This window comes from Gordionus sp. m RMFG-2023, chromosome 2 (assembly GCF_954871325.1).
Source record: "Gordionus sp. m RMFG-2023 chromosome 2, tfGorSpeb1-WG-v2, whole genome shotgun sequence".
Classification (NCBI taxonomy): Eukaryota; Metazoa; Nematomorpha; class Gordioida; order Chordodea; family Parachordodidae; genus Gordionus; species Gordionus sp. m RMFG-2023.
The window spans coordinates 51,573,036-51,594,855 of record NC_088776.1 but is presented as its reverse complement, the minus strand read 5'-3'; the positions used below and the strand labels follow the sequence as shown (position 1 = coordinate 51,594,855).

Sequence of the window (21,820 nt, the reverse complement as noted above, 5' to 3'; positions counted from 1 at the left end):
TATTTGATTATTTAATTGTTAAATCTTTTTTTTATTTAAAAAATTGCTTTAATAACCTGAAATCGAATTTGTCTCTGTCGGAATCTCTGACACGTATTGGCTTGTTTGATTTTGCGTTGCAGTGAGGCTAAATACATAGGTAAAGGATAATAAAAATTGCCAAATTAAATGCATTTTAATTTATTTTATTTTAATTTAATTTATGGTTTTTATAATAAAATAAACTTAGTTGCAGTGTGATAAACCCTCCCCCCCCCCCCGCCCCCCAATACTCCCTTGTATATTATTTGTTTAAGTTTTTTTTTTGTTTTGCTAAAATATTTTTTTATTATTTGTCTATATTTTAAACAATAATTTTGAGTTTAATGAACCAATGTTTTCAATAGGTTTATAAGAAAATTTTGATGCTCAAATTAAGTTAAGCTACTAAGACATTAAAATATCGTTTCCCCCTTCCCCCCAATGCCCCATAAAATGCTGAAATTTCATTTTTTCTTCTTCTTCTCTCACTAAAATATAAAAGAAATAATTTTTAAATGTTTATAAGTTAGTCTAGTCGTGTATACACTTGTTTATAATAATAATATTTTATAAACTTTGTGTAATTTTCCTTGATGTTGAAAATGTACAATGTATGCAATTATTCCTTTTTTTTTTCTACATCTCGGATAATAATAATAGAGTAGAACCTTTAAAAATGAACATCTCCACATGGTGAGCACATGATTAAATTATATTGGTAACAAACTAAACTCATCGCTACTCTCAAAGTTGTGTTTGTAAAATTGCATAAATAGTCATGTTATCAAAAATAAAGATTAGTATATTTAAAATATTTCATTTGGAGAGACGTTCTCTAGATCTTACGCCGCATTTATAGGAAGCGCGATTTGCTCAAGCGGTGCAAAATTAAAACGCGCTTAAAAATATTTGAAAGAAGCAGCTTTTAGAAAATGTAAGTTAATAATAGTAAAAAAAAATTAAAATTATTTTAAAATTTATAAAAAATAATAAAGATTAATATATTTAAAATATTATAATCATAGGCAAGAATCCTGCGCGGACCGATCGACAGTTCCAATTTCATTTGGAGAGACATTCTCTAGGTCTTACGCCGCATTTATAGGAAGCGCGATTTGCTTAAGCGGTGCAAAAATTAAAACGCGCTTAAAAATATTTGAAAGATGCGGCTTTTAGAAAATGTAAGTTAATAATAGTAAAAAAAAATTAAAATTATTTTAAAATTTATAAAAAATAAATTTTAAACTAAGATTTTATATAAAAATTTTAAATTTTTTAATTGAATGAACTTTTTTTTCAAAAAAAGCACACGTTTACTTTCGAAATATTTAAGGTAATAAAAATTATCCCCATATACTCTCCCTGCCACCCTTTGATCAAGAAATCAATACAATATTTTAATATTAACAATATATTTTTAAAAAATTCGAAATTTTTAAAATAAATGGCCATTTTTAATAAAAAAATGGAAGAAATGTTGAAACAATTATTTTAAGAATGAGATACTGGCGGGCTTAAATCCTTTCAAGAATATAGAGGGGAAAGTTAAATAAAGTCCCGACCCCCTTCGTAAGATTCTCGCTATGAGAAAGAGCCAATTTTATTTAATAATCGTATTAATAGGATGAAATTGACACTGTGCTTAGAGGAGCGGCAAAAATAGTTCTCGAAGAAAAGGTTTGGCAAAATTGATGGAATGAGGATGTTCAGGCTAAGGATTAAGTGTGCGAAAATATTAACAGGGTTTACCACATAAAAAAAAAAGTAATAATGTGATATGATATATTGGAATTAGATAGAATTAAATGTTCGTAAATCAAAGGGTGATATTCGCATGTATGCAGATTTATTCACACTTATCAATTGTCATTTGTTAAAGGACAGCCATATAATTGATGTTCGAAGACATGTAGTCAAACTGGTGGGAGAGAATTTACATACTGGACTTAAGAGAAATCGTTATCAGTTTGACACTGAATAGTAACATCTCTTGACCATAATCTAGGATATTTCAACCGTGAACACTTACATTCTAGAATAGACACCCAAAAAATTTATCTCATCAAAGAAAAAGTAGAAACATATTGAAAAAAGCCACACCTAAAAATATATGTTTTTTACCCTCCTGCGCTTGATATATTTCCACAGACATTTTGTTGATTTATAAGCTTTCCAAAATCCATATAACTTATATGGTAGCAGTGTAGTAGATAGAAGTTTTCATAGGTGGGGCCTAGCTAAAAAATTTTAGTGGCTATATACCCCCACCCCCTCTGTTGGCGAGCCTTCGGGCTTTTTTTACAGGCCCTCGGCCTGGTTTATCTTAGAAATCATAGATTGTATAATTTTTAGGATTCTTTTATTTTATTTATTGTCTCAGAAATTATATTTATAAATAAAATATCAAATTCTAATTAAAATTACTCGATTACCCAGAGAACGGTGTGAGATTAAGTTCTTTGGTTGAGATAAATAAATCTCAAATAAGCGGCACCACCCCATTTAGTCACGATTGCATTAAGTTACGTTTAATCCTGTTTAATTGTTCCACTGGCAATAATTTTTCCCAAAACCTCTAATTTCCATAAAAAACAAGTTCTTCCTTCGAGGTTATTTTTGGCTTTCCAACTTGTATATATATTTACTTATTTTATTAATACTTAAACCGAGAGTCATATTTCATCTTGACGGGGTCCCCATTGTTGTTGGTGTATTGTTGCTATCGTGTCGGGTTTTGTGCATGGTGTGAATCGAACTATCTAAGTTATTATATTCCATGGCATTAATTCGAAATTTGCCCTTAAGTTGTTGAACGCATATGTTATAAGGGTATACCGAATTCAGGCAAATCCCCTTATGTGGACGGTCATATTATGGGCAACTTTTTTTTACTAGGGTTATTGCCATACTTCATGTGACTCTTTTTTTGAATGGAGGCACTTTAGTTATAGCTTTGGCCGTTATACCAAGTTCGATTTCGGTTTTGACTATGCCTTTTTATTGAACCGTGCAAAATTTGTTAATTCCTTTTGAACTTCCTAAAGGTTGCTTCCATGCAAATCTCATTATCTTAATAAACCTCATTAAAATTTTTATCTGCTAATATGTTAGGAGGTCATTATTCAAAATAGTTAAATTAATTAGCCTCATGTCTATGGCAGTTTCTGCAAAATTTTAACATCCACTTAACGTTTTAATCAATTAGCCAAATTAGATAATAGACTGCTTCTGCTTTCGCTTGAATCAGGCATAAATATAAAATTATAGGGATTTATCTATTTAAATTAAATATCTAATATTTCTTTGTCTTTAATGTGAACTTCATGGGAATAGTATTCTCTTAATCTTAAAAACCAATAGTATTTTACATATCTCATTATTGTTTGCAATTACATTCAAGTCTATCAATAGGTCTAAATTCTCCAAATAATTTTCACTGAACAATAAATCCTCTATCGAGTGAATACTGTCACCTAAACAGCAATGTTCAAAATGATATCAGGTTTAACAGCAATGTGAAAGAGTATGGGTCATTAGGGCAATGAAGATTCCTTCACTAAATTTTTGCAGATACTTCAAAGGATCTTAAACAAACTCATGACTGCATCTCCGGAGGCATCCCTGCTAAAGAATTATCTTATAATTCGGAAGGTTCTTTACACCCTACGATCAAACGTATTTTTCAATATACTGCTTGCTACCTATGAACAAGAGATCAAAATATTGTCAGAACAAATAATCAAATCTTAAGTTTGGAGAATTATCTTGGCTACAGACTACTCTACCCACCAAAGCAAATGGAATAGGAATACTATAACCTTCCCTACTCTCTGTCAGTGCCTTCATATTTTTGCGTTTATCATGGGACCCAATCATCAACAAATTAACAACTTACCCAGACCTCTACTCTTTCAGATCATCTATCTCTAGAAGTCCCCTTACTAGGCGATCCTCCTTCAACATCATTGTTGAGAAATTGGGATTTATTTATGGTTAGCAACTCATTTGCATCTTAAACCGAGAAGTCAACCTGTGGAACATTCCCTTCTCTCTTCAACTTCATGGCAAAACGGTTATGAATTTCTTGAAGACATTCCTTCAATAATTTTGATTTATTATTTGCAAACGATGAGCTACGGCATGGTATCGGACTCGCACTTAATTGCGATATGGCAATATCAAGCTCATGCTTACTTTGTCAGACTCCCGCTGGCTCGAAAAGTTGCCACTCACTACAATGCAAACATTAAAGGGGCATATTTATGAGACATACCAAATATAATGCCACTTTATCTCTGCCTTGAAATCTACTGGAATTCCTTCAACTCTTGTTAGTAAACGTTCTGATGGTTTATCTAAGATTCCATGTGGTAAGTTTTTGTGTAGACTAACTCGCATCCTTCAACTTAAACCATGATGCTATTAATTACGCAGAACAAAGTAAATCTGCCAAATATTCTTCTGTTTTACCTCCCAACCATTTCTTCATACTAATATTTACCACAAGCTAACTTCTTCTGGCACTTACGACCTAGACTTCTTCAAGGATCAAGGGCATCGCATTACATCGAGGACCGAAAATACAAATGAAGGCATTTACCTTAGACAAAGAATAGCCATTGTTATAATTCGATCTAACTACATCAGTTTCCTATTCTCTGTTGATTAAGAATTTATTTAATATTAATCTCAATCTTTCTATAAACCAAGTATTAATTCAAATTATAAATGAATTTTATAGTATATATTTAAAACACTATCATAATGTATAAAACACTATCATATTGAAATACTATAAAATTAAATTAAAAACATAATTTCATAATTGGGTTCCCAAAAAGGAACTATAATTATATTTAAAAATTTTTATCTAAATTTTTTGACATATATATAAAATTCTTCAGCTTCGTTTGTAAAAAACTGGATTTTAGTGCCAATTTTTTTTAAAAACTAATAGATTAATGACAAAAAATAACCGTCCGATAATAGTTAATCATATATGCACTTTGGCTTCTATGGCTCCAAGAACTTTATACCTATATAAATATCAGAGATCTGCATATGTGTCATTTTCACGGGTTGGCCCGGTCCGAAATTTTTTCTAAAAATTTTTTGGTACCGGCGGACTATTTTAAAATATATTACATTTATCTTTCTTTTTTATAGCTAATAATGACGATAAGGCCCAGGTATTTAACTTTTTAAGCCCAGCCCGGGTATATTTAAAAAATTAAAATACTGCCCAGCCCGTGTACCCGAGCAGGGCGGGGCCTGCAGGTCTCTGATAAATATAATAAGCCAAATATCTGCAAATAATATTTCATATATCCTAGCCTAATAGCCACTTTGCAATTTGAAAGACTGGACTTGTGCACAGAAGCCTTAATTAACCGGAGGTTTTTTAAAATTATATTATTGGCGTTCGGCGGAGGGCTGATTTCGCGGAGCCTAATAAATTAGTGGCGGCCGCGGCATGCTATTTATTTTTAAAAATTTTAAATGAATATATATCAATGTAATTTATTAAATGCTCTATCTTGTGGAAACATTTGTATTACTATATTTTTTTTATTATATATTGTTATTATAAATTTTTTAAAATTTATATAATTAATTTTCAGCATTCATTAAAATATGAATTTTTAAACAATGGTTAATTATTTTTTATATTATATCTTTTGGAAAAATGTTATATCTTGCAATTTATATTTAAATGCGATTTAAATAAAATATAAATTTTTATAAATAAGTGAAATATTTTACGTAAAATTATATATTGAAATATATTTTTACACAAATGATGGCGTGTTTATTGAATACTTGAAGACATTAAGAAATTCAGTTGTTTAGATTAATAATTAAAAATTTTTTTAGTAAATTATTTATAAGAAATAATCAACTATATTTGCTAATGCTTTAATTTCTAATAATCCTAATGGTATGATATTTAAGTTTTATGTGTAATAATGTATAGCGTTGATTGTCATTCTTTTTTTTTTGTTTTTTATTATAATCATAGATTTATATTGACATACACTTGGCAATTATTTTAAAGACATTTTTCTTCTATGAATTTATAGGGAAAAACTTGAGCTACCACTACTTTCCCTCCTTCATCTAAATCCTGGATACGTCTAAGAGGGAACTCAAAACGCCACACAATATTTTGAAAAAAAAGTCGACTTACGACAAATTGCTGATAAAAAAACCGTTCTTTATACGAAAATTTGAAAATAAGACACTTACAAATATGCCTCATATTATATTGGAAAGAACAATTTGCTGTTCCCTTAGTGAAGGAAACTTCCCATATTAATAGATAAGGTCATCCCAACTTTACCACAATAAAATCAATTGCTAGATACTTCGTATGATGGCCAGGCATTGGTCCAGAGGTTAAAAATTTTTATTAAAATGGGTAAAGGATGTAAAGAGAATGTATTTGATGTACCGGAAGTCCCAATTCCTTCATAGAATGTTTTAACAGTTAGGAAAATATTTAGATTTCCCAGGACTATCGATTCGTATATATTAGTAAATTGACATTATTGCATATTATAAATGGGCAGAAAGAAGATGATGAGGAGTTTTAAGATATTTTCTGTGATAAAATGACTAAAACAATGATTAATCAAATATGGAGTTTGAGGCAGATTGTCAGGAAGAATAACAGAAAAATCTGCAGAATCCTATAGCATTTATACATTAAGAGATTGGTAAACGATGTATTCCAAAAATAAAGTCTCGATAAAAAGCATCCAAGAAATATATAACGATGCTATGGAATACATGTTTAAGTTTTCGTTGGATATCAAAATGCGAAACATAACTGTAAGAGTTCCAGCAACAAATATTTCTAGATCACAAATAATGCTTCTCGAATGGCCTAAAACCTTAGTTAAAATATAAAATTCTTTATTAAAATAAAACGAATTTAATTTAAAAAGGGCTTGTAATATTTATATATACATCTTGGATAAAAATATGGCAGAAATTTTTTACATAAAAAAAATACTGTATTGTATATATAAATTATTTCTAAAAAAAATAAAAGAAAGTGGCCTAAAAGGTGACTTAAAAGGACTATAAAAAATAAGAGACTAAATAAATATTTTAAAAAAATTAATAAGGTTTGGGGTCACTCAAGGGAGGAGTCGATGCTATGCATCGATAGATTTCTAAGGAGATCCGCTGTCGTAGATAAAATTCCTCGCTTCGTTCTGGTGTTTATAGATATTTTTTCTGAGGCTTTTGATTAATTGGAAAGTTCTCGTGCTCAAGATTCACAGATTGAAGTTGTTGTTAACAATGGGAATAAAAAAATAGTATTTTGAAGATCGGAGTGTATTTGTTTCCTTTTAAAGCTTCGGACGTGGGCCAGGGCAAAGTGTGAATTGTTTGATTTCGCTGAAAAACCAATACAAATAAAGAGGCCAAAAAAAGGCTGTTAGAACCAAGGTAAATTTAAAAAAAACATATTGGGAAATTTTAAAGTTAAATAAAATAGTGACGTCAAATTTTAAAATTTTCTCACTTTAAAAGTTGTCTATTATCCTTAACTTTTTACCTGAGACATTAAGTTATTTAAAAAATATATATATTTAGAATAACAATCTTTTATTGTATAAAATAGGTATGAGAATTATTAACTAAAATGAAACTTAAGATAACTAAACAAACTACAAAACTATAATAAAAAATAATTCAGATAGCAAAAATAAATTTAAAAGACTAATTTTTTTCAATGACTAAAATAAAATGACACATTTAAGAAATTTTATTTTTTATAAATATTATTATAATTCTTTAAATACGTATTTTTTTTATAAAATATAATTTTTTTATGATTTGGTGTTTTGTAAACCTAGAAATATTAATTAAAAAATATAGATGGAGTTATATATTTTAATGTAAATTTATCCATTTATTTAAAGCATTTTATTAGTGAAATATATGAAAAGTCTAAGACTATTTTACTTCATAGCAATGGTATAATGATAAAATATTTATTGCTGAAAGCTATTTTTAAAAATTAAACATGTTCATAATTTTGGTCTTTTCTAAATTATTAGCTATCAATGGATTGAAATATAATAGGGAAAAGGGGAGGGAGATATAAATTTGCATTTCAAAAAATTTATTTAAAAATTAACTGAGGGTGCATAATAACGATCATGATTCTATTTTACTCAAAAAAATATACCCTACCCTCCTAATGGACGTTTGCAGCATCCTCAGTTAACACAAATAATGAATATAATGGTTAAAACATTTTTTTAAGCACTAAATATATTTACTTTTTAACGATGATGCCTAACAATGTTAATGCCTAGCGTAGTAACATACACCATTGTTATAAAGTAAAATAATATATTAAGTGACGCAGATACGCTCATAATTGTTAGTATTTTTATAACAAACTTAATTAAACTAGGGAAGAAAAAAAGAAGAAAAAATAAACTTTATATCTTAAAAATTGTGAAAGATTTTTTTTTAAAAAATAAAAAAAAAAATAAATTTGGATTTTTAATTTTTAAATTAATTAAGAAATAATAAAAAATTATTCGATAATTATATTTTTATAAGTTCATCTTTAATTATTATATATACTTTTAATTTTAATATTTTATCAAAAAATATTTTTTAAAAGGAAAATTTCTTATAAGAGTTAACGACTTTCTTTTCTAATCTTGTCAACTAATTTAAAATCCAATAAAAGAAAAGTGTAAAAAAAAATATAAATTAAAAAAAAATTCAATCCAGTTAACATTAAATTTTTTTTTATTATTAAAAATCTACGTTCATTGCCTTTTATTTCACTTTTCAAAAGTGTCAAGTTTTAATAAAGAATATAGGAAATTTTTTTTTAAAAAAAAAGAAAATATAAAATATAATGAATAGGTTAAAAAATGGATTATTTTTAACTAAAACCTTTTAAATGTTTGCCTTCATACTACAAAATAAAAAACGATATAAATGTTTTTTTTAAAAAAAATTCTATTTGATTTTAAATATATCGTAAATTTGGGCTCTGAAGGTCAGAAAAGACTAAACTCTGACAACTATGCCATTTAGTACCTAAGCTGTGCTATCGATGCAGGCTTCGAACCTGAGGCGAATCGGCTGTTTATGATTTATATCTTTCTAAATCCCTTCTTATTAAATTTAAAAAATGTCCCGATTTTTTATTAACATTTTTAGAAGGGGTTGGGAGGGGGATTCGGGGAACTTTTTACACATTATATGTAAAAGGTACACTAAGGTATTTATTTTTTAAATTTATTTCTCTTCACATTTTTTTAATAAAATTAATTTATTACACAATAGTTTGCTCAACCTTGAAAGAGTTGAATCATTGTTTAGTTTTATTGATATTCATAAATTACCATTAAAAAAAAATACATGAAAGTGGGGAAAAATTTTTTGTAGTTTGTTATGTGGACAAGTTCGGTTCGAGGGATAAGTGTGTATATTTGTTAGGCCATTACATAATAGATTAATATTTCAACATATACAATAAATATAATTATAATAGAATATAAATATATATTTTTTTAAAAAATTAATTTATTCATTTTGAATTTATGAGAAGGATCGTAGCTAATCAATTTAACTTAAGCTCATTTTAATTTTATTTATAAAAAGAATTTTGTTTTTTAACAAATAATTTAGGAAATGTCTATTACGTTAGTACTTACAAATCATTCCTTTTTTTTTAGCAGATTACAACCGCGATTAAATCCTAAATTTAGATTAAAATTTTACCTCCTAACTATTGGTTGTTAAACGGTTCAATATGAGCCGACTTTTAAAAACGGCTTACTCAATATTTTATAGAAAAAAATATTACGCAAACCAGAAGATTTTGGTCATAGATGGCACAAAGATTTAGCGAAATCTCGAGGCTCAGTTTTTCGACTAAGATATTGAGTTAGCCGTTTTTAAAAATCGACTCAAATCGAGCCGTTTAACAACACTACACCTAACACATCGATTCCTAATAAACTATAAAGTATTTCATCTAAAATAAATAAAAGATTATTAATTATTTTTTTTTTAAAAAAACAATTCTTTGATTATTTTGCGGTTATTATGAACTTTAAATTTTTTTTTGTTGAACAAAAATAATAAAGTAATAACTTAATAAAAAAATTATTATAAAGTAAATATTGTCAAAAAAACTATAATGTTATGAATAAATAAACTGGTGAAAAGGTATAGTATATATTTTTAATAAATATATTAAATTAATACTAATATTTAAAAAAAAGAAATATATCATAAAATATATGAAAAGTTTTTTTTTCTTTTGCAAATGAATAAATAAATCTTTTTATCTTTTTTTGTAAAGTGTGAATTAATATTTTTTTTTTATTATTTCTTTAATAATTCCCATTTTCTTAAATGGCACATTTGGTAGAAGTTCTTGCATTAATGATACCACTGGTAAGTTTTTTATACAATTTTTTTTTTTTTAAATTTTGATTAATATTACAAGGTTTAGAATTTTTCTTCCTTTTTTAACTATTAATATTAATAAAACAAAAATAATGAGATGAAATCTTAGTAAAGAAGAATCTTAAGGGAGGCATTGGTTGGAATTTTTCAAAGGCTTTTAGGCCCCACACGGCTCGGAGTGAGCCGTTACGATTATATTTTTGAAATCCAGTCCAGGCCTCATATTTTTTTTACAAAACTCAGGCTAGATTGGGTAGGGTGGAATTTTTTAAAAATAATTTTTAAATTATCAATTAACTAGTTGGAAAATCATAAAATGGATTCCTTAACACTTCAATACTATAGTGAAAAAAAATGGCAAAAATGTTCTGAATCTAATAAACCTCAATTTAAAATGAATATATCTTCATTTATATTCTTTATTTGAATTTTATATTTTGATATAAGGTAGAAGTAACCTTAAACTATAAAAAATATTTAATTCATTTCAATTTATTAGGATTAGACAAAAAATGTTGAAGATAATTATAACTTATACCTAAATTTTCTAAAAAAAAACAAATATTGCGCATTCAAATCTTTCGGTTAACTATTTACAATTTAATTAATTGTAGGACAAAATACTTTGGAAATATAGAAATTAATCGGATCTTTGGGCGTTCATCTTTGCCTACTTGTTAGAATTTTTCTAGTTTTTAACATTTTGTTTTAAATCAAGCTGTTATCTGGCAGCTCCAGAAATATTTTTATTTAAATTTGTAGCCCTTTTTATGGCTTTATTTTGAATGGAGGCCAAGTTTATAAGGTACATAAGATTTAGCATCATTAATCATTTTCTAAGCTGATAAATCGGTTTCATGTCAATTCAGCGAAACTTTAATCACGAAACACTTTTCCGCGAATGAATTTTATAGCGAAACTTTTATCGCGGATAGATTTTATAGCGAAACTTTTATCGTTAACCCACATTAGCAAATGCTATTCCGCAAAGATAATACCGCGAAAAAAATATCGCAAATTTTTCATAGCGAGAGAAACCCTTACGAAACCTTTAAAGCGAATACATTATAACAAAACTTTTAACGCAAATTAATAATAGCCAAAATTTTATAGCGAAGTCATTGCAGCGAAACCATAATAGCGAAGACCGTATAGCGAAACTATTTCGCGAGACATATATCGCGAAAATATTATAGCTAATTTAATATCACGAGGATTGCGATAATTGCCAATAGTGACGACTATTTTATTTTGAAATATTAATTTTTATGATCATTTTTTAATTGAATAATATAACAGAGTTATAAGCTATTAGATTGTCTTTATCGAATTTTGAATGGCTATTCAAAAATAAATTATATTTAAGTATAAGGGATTCCAATTTAAATATTTTCAATCTAATGATTTTACGATCTTTGTAGATATTTTTTTTATCTCTTCTGTTTACATATATATTAAATATTAGTTCAAAAAAATTTGGGTAGGAATTTGAATCCATAAGATGTAGCCTTAAGCATGAAGTTTGTCAAACTTCGGCAAGCACTAATTCTGAAGCTTTAGCTAATATGTAATGCTTAATTACAATACATATGATTAGTACTACAGCATATATTATTTTTTTCCTTAATTACTCAGAATCAAAACTACTTAAATTAATTTTTACTAAATCCCTTAAAGATGATTTTGCTAACTAATTTCTTAGAAAATATAATATATCGCTCAGTTTTTACCATTTCTTTTTTAAGTGCATAAGTATGATTTTTTGAGTTTTAAAAATTACTCTATGTCTTAATAACTCGGAAAATTTACTAAATTTTTTTTTAAAATGTTAAAAAATTACTTAGCAAAATCTTAAATGATTTTCAAAAATAATTTGAGATTCGCAAAAATTCTTAGCTTTCAGTATTTTTTATCTTGATTGGAAAAATTTCTAAGCATTTTAGGATATTTGTTAAAATTTACTTTACTGGCATAAGGCACATTTTTAAAAGTAAGGGGATGAGGGGTAGGGGTGGGTAAAAACTTGAATCAAAATATCCCCTCTGTAATTACAACCATGATTGAGAGATTAGAAAGAAATTGGCTAATTTATTTTCTATCACATCAGATAAATTTTGGCCTACTTAATAGATAATAAGTAACAAAATATCCTTAAAACATTTTGCGTTTATGATCTTAGAAACCTTGGTAGGTAAATTGATATTGAATAGTTGTTTTCCTTTAAATAAATTATTTCAAAATATATTTACTGTTTCGTGGTAATGCGCTTGCGATAATATCTTCGCGCAAATACATTCGCGATAAAAAATTCGCTATAAAGGGTTCGCAATAAAAGTTTCGCTATAACGGGTTCGTTATAAAGTTTCGCTCGAAAGTCGCGGTTAAGGTTTGAGGAAATAAATTTGCGATAATGGGTTAGCGATATTGTCTTCGCTATAAATGTTTCGCCGAAGAAAACTCATAATTGGTTTCGCAATATTATCTTTGCTATAGAATTTGTTCGCGATAAACGACATTCGCGATAAAATGAGCAAAAATGTGTTTCGCGATAAAAGTTTAGCTGAAAAGATATAAAAAGAGCCGCCCCAATATTTTAAAAAATAGCCAAATAAGATATAACGTTTTAAATTTGTACTGATTCTCAATCAACGATTTATCTACCGATAAGGGCTAGTTTTTGCCTTATAGAGATTGGGAGTAGCTGCTGCGTATACTATATACATACAAACTAAATGGTTTGCCCCCTATCTTCCATTTTTAATATTAAATTCCTAATTTTACTTAGGACAACATTGCATTAATTAAAATCACTATGTTTTATTTCGTATTGCTTCAAATTTTAATAATTGCATTGACGAGATATTTCTAAAGTATAGACATGACAATTTTTTAGATATATTCTTCGTAAAATCCTATCCTCTTTTGAATTAAGGACATCCTTATTTTGAATTGGCTCCTTTTATTTTATTTTATTTTTTTTATTTCTTTCGCATTTATCAATGATCAACTTATGGTTACTTTATTTGCTATAATTCTGCCAGAATTGTTAATAAAAACTCACGAATATTTTTCGTCTTATTACCTCTACTCATTTGAAGAAAATATACCTTATAATGGTTATATGGTAAAATTATAATATGTAAAAAAAAAAGTGAACGATTGCTAATTTTTAAATAGGATAGATAAATTAACGTGGGTGAACATGGTGAACATTTTTCCTTAAAATTGATCTAAAATCAATCTTTGATAATTCTTTACTTCAAATATCATAATATATTTAATATTAAATATTTTAATAAGAAATTATTAATTATTAATTATGAATTTGAAAATTCATGTAAGTACAAATAATTAATAGCAAAGCATAACAATTCGTATATTCATTTAAAAAAATATAATTATTATTACACAATACATATTTTGATCAATAGGAAAAAACAAAATTATATACATTTCCGGAAAAATCAATTTTTTTTTTAAATTTAAAAAATGCGCTTATAATTTAAAGTTGAAAAAATAACACATATGGAAAATCACATTGAAACTAACATATTTATATAAAGGGGGCCTTAATCATTTATGAACTATATTCCTATTGCTAAATAAAGTTTATATAAATTTCTGATTAATATATTTTCTATTTTTAAAATATTTCTATAAAATATTTTTTTCTTCAATATCATCAATGCATAGCTAAAAAATTTTTTTAATATTTCGTACTTGCATCGAGAAGCACCAATTAAATATGATAAAGATTATATAATCATTTTAAAAAAAAATAGTTTATCATAGGAGATGGTATAATTATTTCTGATCTAAGACTCTTCGCCAAATATAAAAGTTACTTATATAACGATCCCATTGATAAATACAATCAAGCAGGCATAGGGAATAATGATAAAATATCCCAATTTTTAAACCATACTTCAATACCCAAAGTCAAATTATTTACTACAGACAAAATACCAGATAATAAGCAAATTTTCCATGATATAGATAAACCTAGCGAATTTTCCGATAATAATAATCCATCGCAAAAACTAAGTTCTCGTCCATTTTTTACTTTTTTCATAGAAAATCATGCAGAAAAAGAAATTATGCCAAAGGCAAATAAAGCAGCTAGTGTCTCTATAGCGTTACAAGGCTATAACAACGATCCCACTATAACAGAAAAAGGTAGAATCCCGACATACAATTTCAGCCAAATATTGTTGACCTCAACCAATGATTACGATTCAACTTTCCCCTCATCCTATCAAATCAGGTGGACACCTTTGAGAGATATGTCGAGCAACGAATACTTCAACGATTTACGTGTGAGCAAAAAAAGAAAAAGAATCAAACATAAAGAGATCCCCTATCCAGAGCAAACTATGCATAAACATTTGCCCGTGAGAGATAGAAAACAAAATTTTGGATTTCAGGATAAACTCTTATATAATAATTTAAACGATAAGGAAAACGGTATCCGATCTGAGATAGCTAGGGCCTTTAGCCACATGAAATACCAAAGCTTGGATCCCGAGTTGATTCCTTCGAAAATCAAAATGAAAGTTATGAAGAGTACTTTTAAATTTTACGAAAATCTATCAAATTTTGACGGATCTTCAATAAATGACAATTTTAAAAAAGGCATGGGTTTAGCTAACATTGAAAGATATCATTGGTTTCAACTGGGCAAACCAGATAAAAATAACAGAATATCGGAGGCATCCATAATTATAGGAGACGACAAAGAGAGTGTGAATAATCCAATTTATTTTAGCACCCCTCGTACGACAAAAATGAACCACGAGCGACAAAATCACCATTATATTGATTATCGAAACCGACCAAATGATATTAAATCAAGTACTAAACATGGTAAGCCGTTTCAGTTTTACTTTCTACCAAATATTCCCAAAGAAGTTAACAAGAATGGTGAAAAATCTTTTATGATTAAATTGAGCGCTGAAACTCAAGTAGGCAAGTCTCAGGAAAAGGCGAACGCGTTAAAATTGATTCCACTTAGGGGGAGAAACTTTTTGCGTGACAGAAGGTTTGATTTCGTTAAAGGAAAATCTGGGAAAATTAAATTTCCCATTGATGAGGTTAGTTCCTATTTAAGTTTAACCACTCCAGACAACAATTTATTGCGCGATCATAGATATAAACTAAATCATCCCACTCCATCAAATCCCAAGCATAGTGGAACATATTTATTTAGTGTTGTCAAACCTGACCGTGGTATCTCTAATAGAGGAAAATCCCACGCAATTAACCGAATCAAACACGATAAAATATCTAAAAAAGAAATTGGAGGTAATGAGGTAAATATAGTACAAGGCTCAAAAGATATGGATGAAATAAACTCGGACGCTTTGGCATTGATGGTTAATTACACTGATCAATTTTACGATTTTCAAAACGTGATGGAAACGCACAACAAAAGCTCTAAAGACCGAATGTCAAATTCGATTAATTTTGATATCGATCCCATTGTAAAATATAATGCCCTGCCAAGGCTTAGACCTGCTGATATTCTTAGCAAACCGGAGCGTAGAATATTCCCATTTTACAAGGGCTCTTTTCAAATGGATGCCTTATCGGATGGAAGTTCTGACGAACCTCAGGTGATATATTTATGTATTATATATAGATTATAGACATAGTTATAGATATGCCCTAACTTGATTATTTTCTATAAGCCCTGTCTGAATAGGAAACCTAATGCAATCACCCAGTGTACCTAATCACATTAAATTATTAAATATTCAAGTCCTTCAGGTCCTGTTTTAAAAAGAATGACACTCTTCCGACAATATTTATAAAATACCATAATATGACAATGCTTAAAACATCTTAATTCATAACATCAGCTGGCTCTTCCTGATTTAACAACCTATTTTACAAATATTGGCTAGCCCCCACCGCTTGGATTTTATAAAATATGCGTTACAACTTACAAGGCCATTTGGGCGAATCTAACATAAATAAAATAAAAATATTAAAAATATGCGTTTAATAAGTTATAAGTAAACTTTAAATTTAAAAGGCAATCTGGCAATAACTGATGCAATGTCCTTTTAGAGTAAAATTTATCGTTAGTAAAATTTTATATACCTTTTTACCAGAACTTAAAAATATTTCATAAATGAATTTTTACACCCATTTCTTTTATAAATTAAATTATTTTATTGTGGAAAAAAATAATTAATCTAGATATCCAGAAATTTGTTACATCAAGGTATAAAAAGATCTCACAAAGGAAAGCATTTAGATGAGCCATACTATTCAAGAAATAAAAATAACGATTACAGGGTTAAAAAGATCCCGAAATCCAATAAAAATAATAAATGGGATAAAATGTGGTAGATATTATCAAACATTTACGTTGTAATTTATTTATTTTATTAACTTTTTGCACCGTACATTGATTGTAAAAGCGATTTTTCATCTAATATAATTAAACTATCATAAATGGATTTAATCATATGTTGGTGTAACACCTCCATAAAAACGAAATCATATAAGATATTTGTTATTTTAACGAATGATTTGACATTCCTATTAGGTATCCAACAAATAATTTGGGTTATTCGTAAAAATAAATTAAATTATATTAGTTTATATATAAAATAATTGCAGTAAGAATTTTAAAATTTAAATCAAAAATTTATTTGCGTGAGGATCATATTTATCTCATTTAATAAAGAAAAATAAATGTTCGACAAATTTAATTATTTTTATTGAAATTCAAAAAATATTATATAATTTATAATGCAATCTACATTAAATTATTAATAATAAAAATAATTTTAAAATGTTTTTGTCTTTTGACATAACTGCGCCTTTATATTACACCATACATCTACTTCCATAACCCAAGTTTGTCAAATAAAAATTAATATTTGTGTTAGGTTTTTGCAATAAAAGATGGGGGAAGGGGGGGGGGGTGTTCACCCACTAGCCCTCTTTTTTCTCTGCCTTTGACGGGATTTAAAAGAAAACTAATACCTAGTCAAAAAAAACTAACTGAAATCTCATTTTTGGGCATAATACAATGATATTTTTATTGTAAAAATTTTCAAATTTAAGAATTTCAGCATGAAAAATATTATAGGAGTTTTTGTGGTATATTTCGAAAATTTCAAAATGTGAATTGTGGTAAGTTGAGTTGAGGTATCGACTTTTTAAAAAAATGTGGTAGTCTACCGCGATAGACCCTATCCATACACAATAGGGTATTCATTTAATGTAAGAGAAGAAGTATGAATTGTTATACATATCGAATAAATGAGATTTGAAGATTGTGTTTTCATCAAATATTATCTCGCTTGATATCATGACTTGTGTAACTAATATTACATAAAATTTTAAAAAAATACTTTTTTGTAAATATTCTGTCTAAGGTAGTTATATCAACTATACCGAGTTTAACGGTTTCATTGACAGCTGAACCTATTTTTTGGATCCCTTTTCCCCAATTTAAGCTAGGAATTTTCATCCTAGGAGGTTAGTATATATTAGATATGGGCCAGGGCTAAGATGGCGCCCTAAAAAAGATTTTATTATGGTTAAGCACAAGTGAATTTATCATCACTCCACAAATATAGGAAATTGATTTTATAAAAAAAATTGGAAAATTTACTGCTAATACAAAGAATAAATAAAAATATTCTAAATTAATACAATATCTATTTAATATTTATTGTTATTTCAATAAATTAGTTACAGTAAGCAGCCCGATTAAGATTTTAGTTAAAATAATATTATGTCATCGATATTTAGCAAATAGATTTTCAAGTATTTCTGCTAGCTATGAGCAAAATCTTTAGGCTTGCATATATTTTAGTTATAATCTTAATCGAGCCGTCTTTTAAAATCCCCGTGTCGGGCTTTTTAACAACACTAAGTTACAGTCCTTAAAAGTTACAATTTTTTAAAGGCATTCTTGAAAAGTAACTCATTAAATTTAGTAACTAGTTATACTTATATGTTTAAAAAAATTAGTTACATTACGAAGTACTTTCTAAACCATTTATATCTCATCAGTTATAATATTATTTTTATACAAAATAAATTTTAGATTTACAAATTATAATAATTAAAAAAAAAGATTACTAAAGAAAATGAAAATAAATATCAAAATGGCACCCAAAATATTATAATTTCATAAAATTTTCTCTTAAATAAATTTATATTTGACTGTAACAATAAATTATTTTCAAAATTTATGTCTAAAAGAAATATCCCAAGAAAGCTTGGTCATGTAAAGCATGGTACTAAAATTTTGAATTTAGGAAATCATCAAATAAGGATAACGAATGAGAGATATTTAACATAATTTTTAAAGTAAATTGTAAAGTAGGTACAAAAATCAAAATAGAATAATAATTCAAAATGAACCCCTAATCAATTTCATATTTCATAACGCCTTTATATATAATAATATAATAAACCAGCATTCTATTTATAATCCATATCAATATATATTTATATTTATCATAATTCTATTTATAATTTCACTATTACAAACATTATACAATATTTTCAAATTAAATTTAATCAAGCTTACAGCATATATCTTCATGAATATAGATTCCATAAATGAAATCTGCTTGTTTTATTACAGGGAAGGGTACCTATAAGAAGTCTTTTAGTAAAGGTAGATGGAAGAAGTAGATATAGTGATAAAATTGGTTCCGTATTCGACAGGATACTAAGAAGGTGGATTTATATTGTTAGTAATACAATATACCTATTATAGTATTCTATTATTGATTTATTCTTAGTTACTGGGTTTAGGGTATTATTTAAAAATTTTTGGAGCTCTTGAAGTCCACAATATTTTTAAATAATAATCTAGGAGTTTCATGTGTTTTTTTAAAAAAATTATTAAAAAATAAACCTTTACTTATATTTTTTTCAAATGATTGTTTATAGTTATATAATATATAAATTTTTTGGGGAAAAAGGTTGGAGGGGGGGGGATTTTTATCAGCTTAAAATGATATTTAAGAGAACAGGCAAATTTCTGATGAAGAATTCCCCTTTTCCCCTCCGACTCTGGCGACGCTTATGTGTAATATCATGGATATTTTTGTCCTGCTTAAATGCATAAAAAATTTGAGGTAAATAACTGAATAGGAGGATATTTCGATCTACATAATTTTTAAAATAAAATATTGTTTTATACATTTTTATCTATTTTAAAACCATAATAAGGATTATACATAGGTGTAGCCAGGATTTTCCTAAGGGGGGGGGGAGGGTTCCCAGCCTTCGGATGGATTAACTTAGTTTATATATAGCCATAAAATATTTTTACAAGATAGGAGGTTAATTTTAATAAAAAAAATAAACCTGGAACTAATATGAAATATATTTTTATTAGTTTATATAATATATAATAAATTACTTATATATATAAAAGCATGGTAATAATTTATTAAAAGAAATTTATTTATAAAAAGTAAGTAGACATATAGTTGATATTCCTCTATTATATAGAATTAGTTACAAAATACTATGTAAAATTGAACTTATACAGACATATTTGACAGTTAGAGAATATATTAGTTAATATTTTAACAAAATTTACTAATCAATATCTTGATAATAAATATTACAACAATTTGGATTCAAAATTGATATTAAAAATTAATCTTCATATTAATTATCCCACAATGTCTTTAAAAGATATTTTCTGATGTCCTTTTCGATATTTTATAGTTTTCTTAAAATATATAATTCGCTATTATTATAAACGGTGACAAAGAGAGGTTATTATAATATTATATATTTTGTACATTCCGAATCCTCCGAATAATAGTTTATTGACATATTCTTGACATTACATCAAAATTTATAACAAAATAAAACTTTAATTACAATATCTTCCCCCTTTAATCAAGCCTACAAGCTCAATTGTTTGTGTCATTTTGTACATATCTTATAAATCATCGTCCACTCTTATTATCTTCATCATTCTACCCATTCATCATTTCACCCAATTGCTTGTGTCATTTCATTTTTATATTCCTTATAAATCATCGTCCCATCTTGTTGTTATCTTGTAATCTTCACCAGTGGCGTCGCTAGGGGGGGGGGGGGTGCAGGGGCTCAAGCCCCTGAAAATTTGAATAGCACCGTGAAGCAAATAAAAATTTTTTAATCGTTCCTTAATATCCACTGAACTAAAAATAAATTTTTTTGATTGCCACCTGAATGATTTCTTTTATAATTCTATTAACTAATATATAGATTTAATTTTATTATTTAAAAATTAATAAGACCGTCTAAATATTTATTAAATGAATACTATTTTACATATTAGATTAGATGAATACATATAAATTATATTTTCACTATGTCAGCTTGCAATCAAATTTTGTGTTAAAAATAGAATATTAATATCACTCATTAAATATTAGTTTAGCATTAACAGTTCAAGCTTTATTGACTTTTATTATATAAATTATTATATAACTCTAATTAAATATATATTAATTGAAAATTAAATATTCAATATTTTAATTAGCCGAGTTCAAAATCATTAATCAACTATATTATTGATATTTAAATTTAATTACCATGCCTCTTCTTAAAATTATTTTTAAGGTCCGAATCCAAATAAGTATAAGAGATTTATAAGTAATCATATAGTTTCTAATCCTTTATTAGATATAATTGTTTATAAAGTATTAGGTCAAATACCAATACAGACGTATTTACAGTTATATAAAATATTACAGTTAATATTTTAATAAATTTTACTAATAAATGCTTTTGATAATTAAATTGCTTTAAAATATTTAACGCTATCTATTTATTTAGATCATTTTTAAAAATTTAACATCTTATTTTTTATCCAAGAATGGATGTAATAAATTAGATAACTTTTCTTCTCTTATTTACGTGCTTTTAGGAAAGCTATTTTTTTCTTATTTGAAAAACAGTTTTGAGTTAAATTATTAATGCTAGTATATTTTTGATATTATTACAAACTACTACTATTTTAAGATATAATATACCAACTACTAGAGGTGGTGCTACAATAATGTGTAAAATCTTAATTAATTTCTTTTATCATATCATATCACTCTGGTTCTTATTTTATAGTTACAAAAGGTTTCATTTCTAATATGGCATCCCTGCCTTGTAAATAACTTAAGGCTTCAATACATTTGCATAATTTCTTCTAAAGAATTTTAGTGCTTTTGTTTTATCAATTTATCTAGCATAATAAATTCTGATATAAGTTAATATAGTGAGTGTCATGGGTATGACTGCAAATTAACCAGCATCTATTATTTGTGTGGCTATGTAATTTAAGATTATTATTATACTGCCGAGAGCA

At 27.0% G+C, this 21,820-nt stretch overlaps 1 protein-coding gene across 1 annotated transcript; it reads left to right on the top strand.

Annotated features, from left to right (window-relative positions):
- The first annotated feature begins 13,489 nt into the window (after window positions 1–13,489).
- Window positions 13,490–16,901, top strand: LOC135924433 (uncharacterized). Its single transcript, XM_065459490.1, has 3 exons — window positions 13,490–13,603; window positions 14,262–16,091; window positions 16,681–16,901. The coding sequence occupies exons 1-3, from the start codon at window positions 13,490–13,492 to the stop codon at window positions 16,831–16,833; spliced, it is 2,097 nt and encodes a 698-aa protein (XP_065315562.1). The 3' UTR covers window positions 16,834–16,901.
- The last annotated feature ends 4,919 nt before the right edge of the window (window positions 16,902–21,820 follow it).

What these genes read in the sequence shown, in the direction of transcription:
- LOC135924433 (XM_065459490.1), top strand. Translation starts at nt 13,490, where the DNA reads ATGGTTACTTTATTTGCTATAATTCTGCCAGAATTGTTAATAAAAACT. An exon ending in TACCTTATAATGGTTATATG is followed by an intron (nt 13,604 to 14,261) that starts GTAAAATTATAA and finishes AAAAAAAAATAG; the next exon opens with TTTATCATAGGAGATGGTAT. An exon ending in GAAGTTCTGACGAACCTCAG is followed by an intron (nt 16,092 to 16,680) that starts GTGATATATTTA and finishes TAATTAATCTAG; the next exon opens with ATATCCAGAAATTTGTTACA.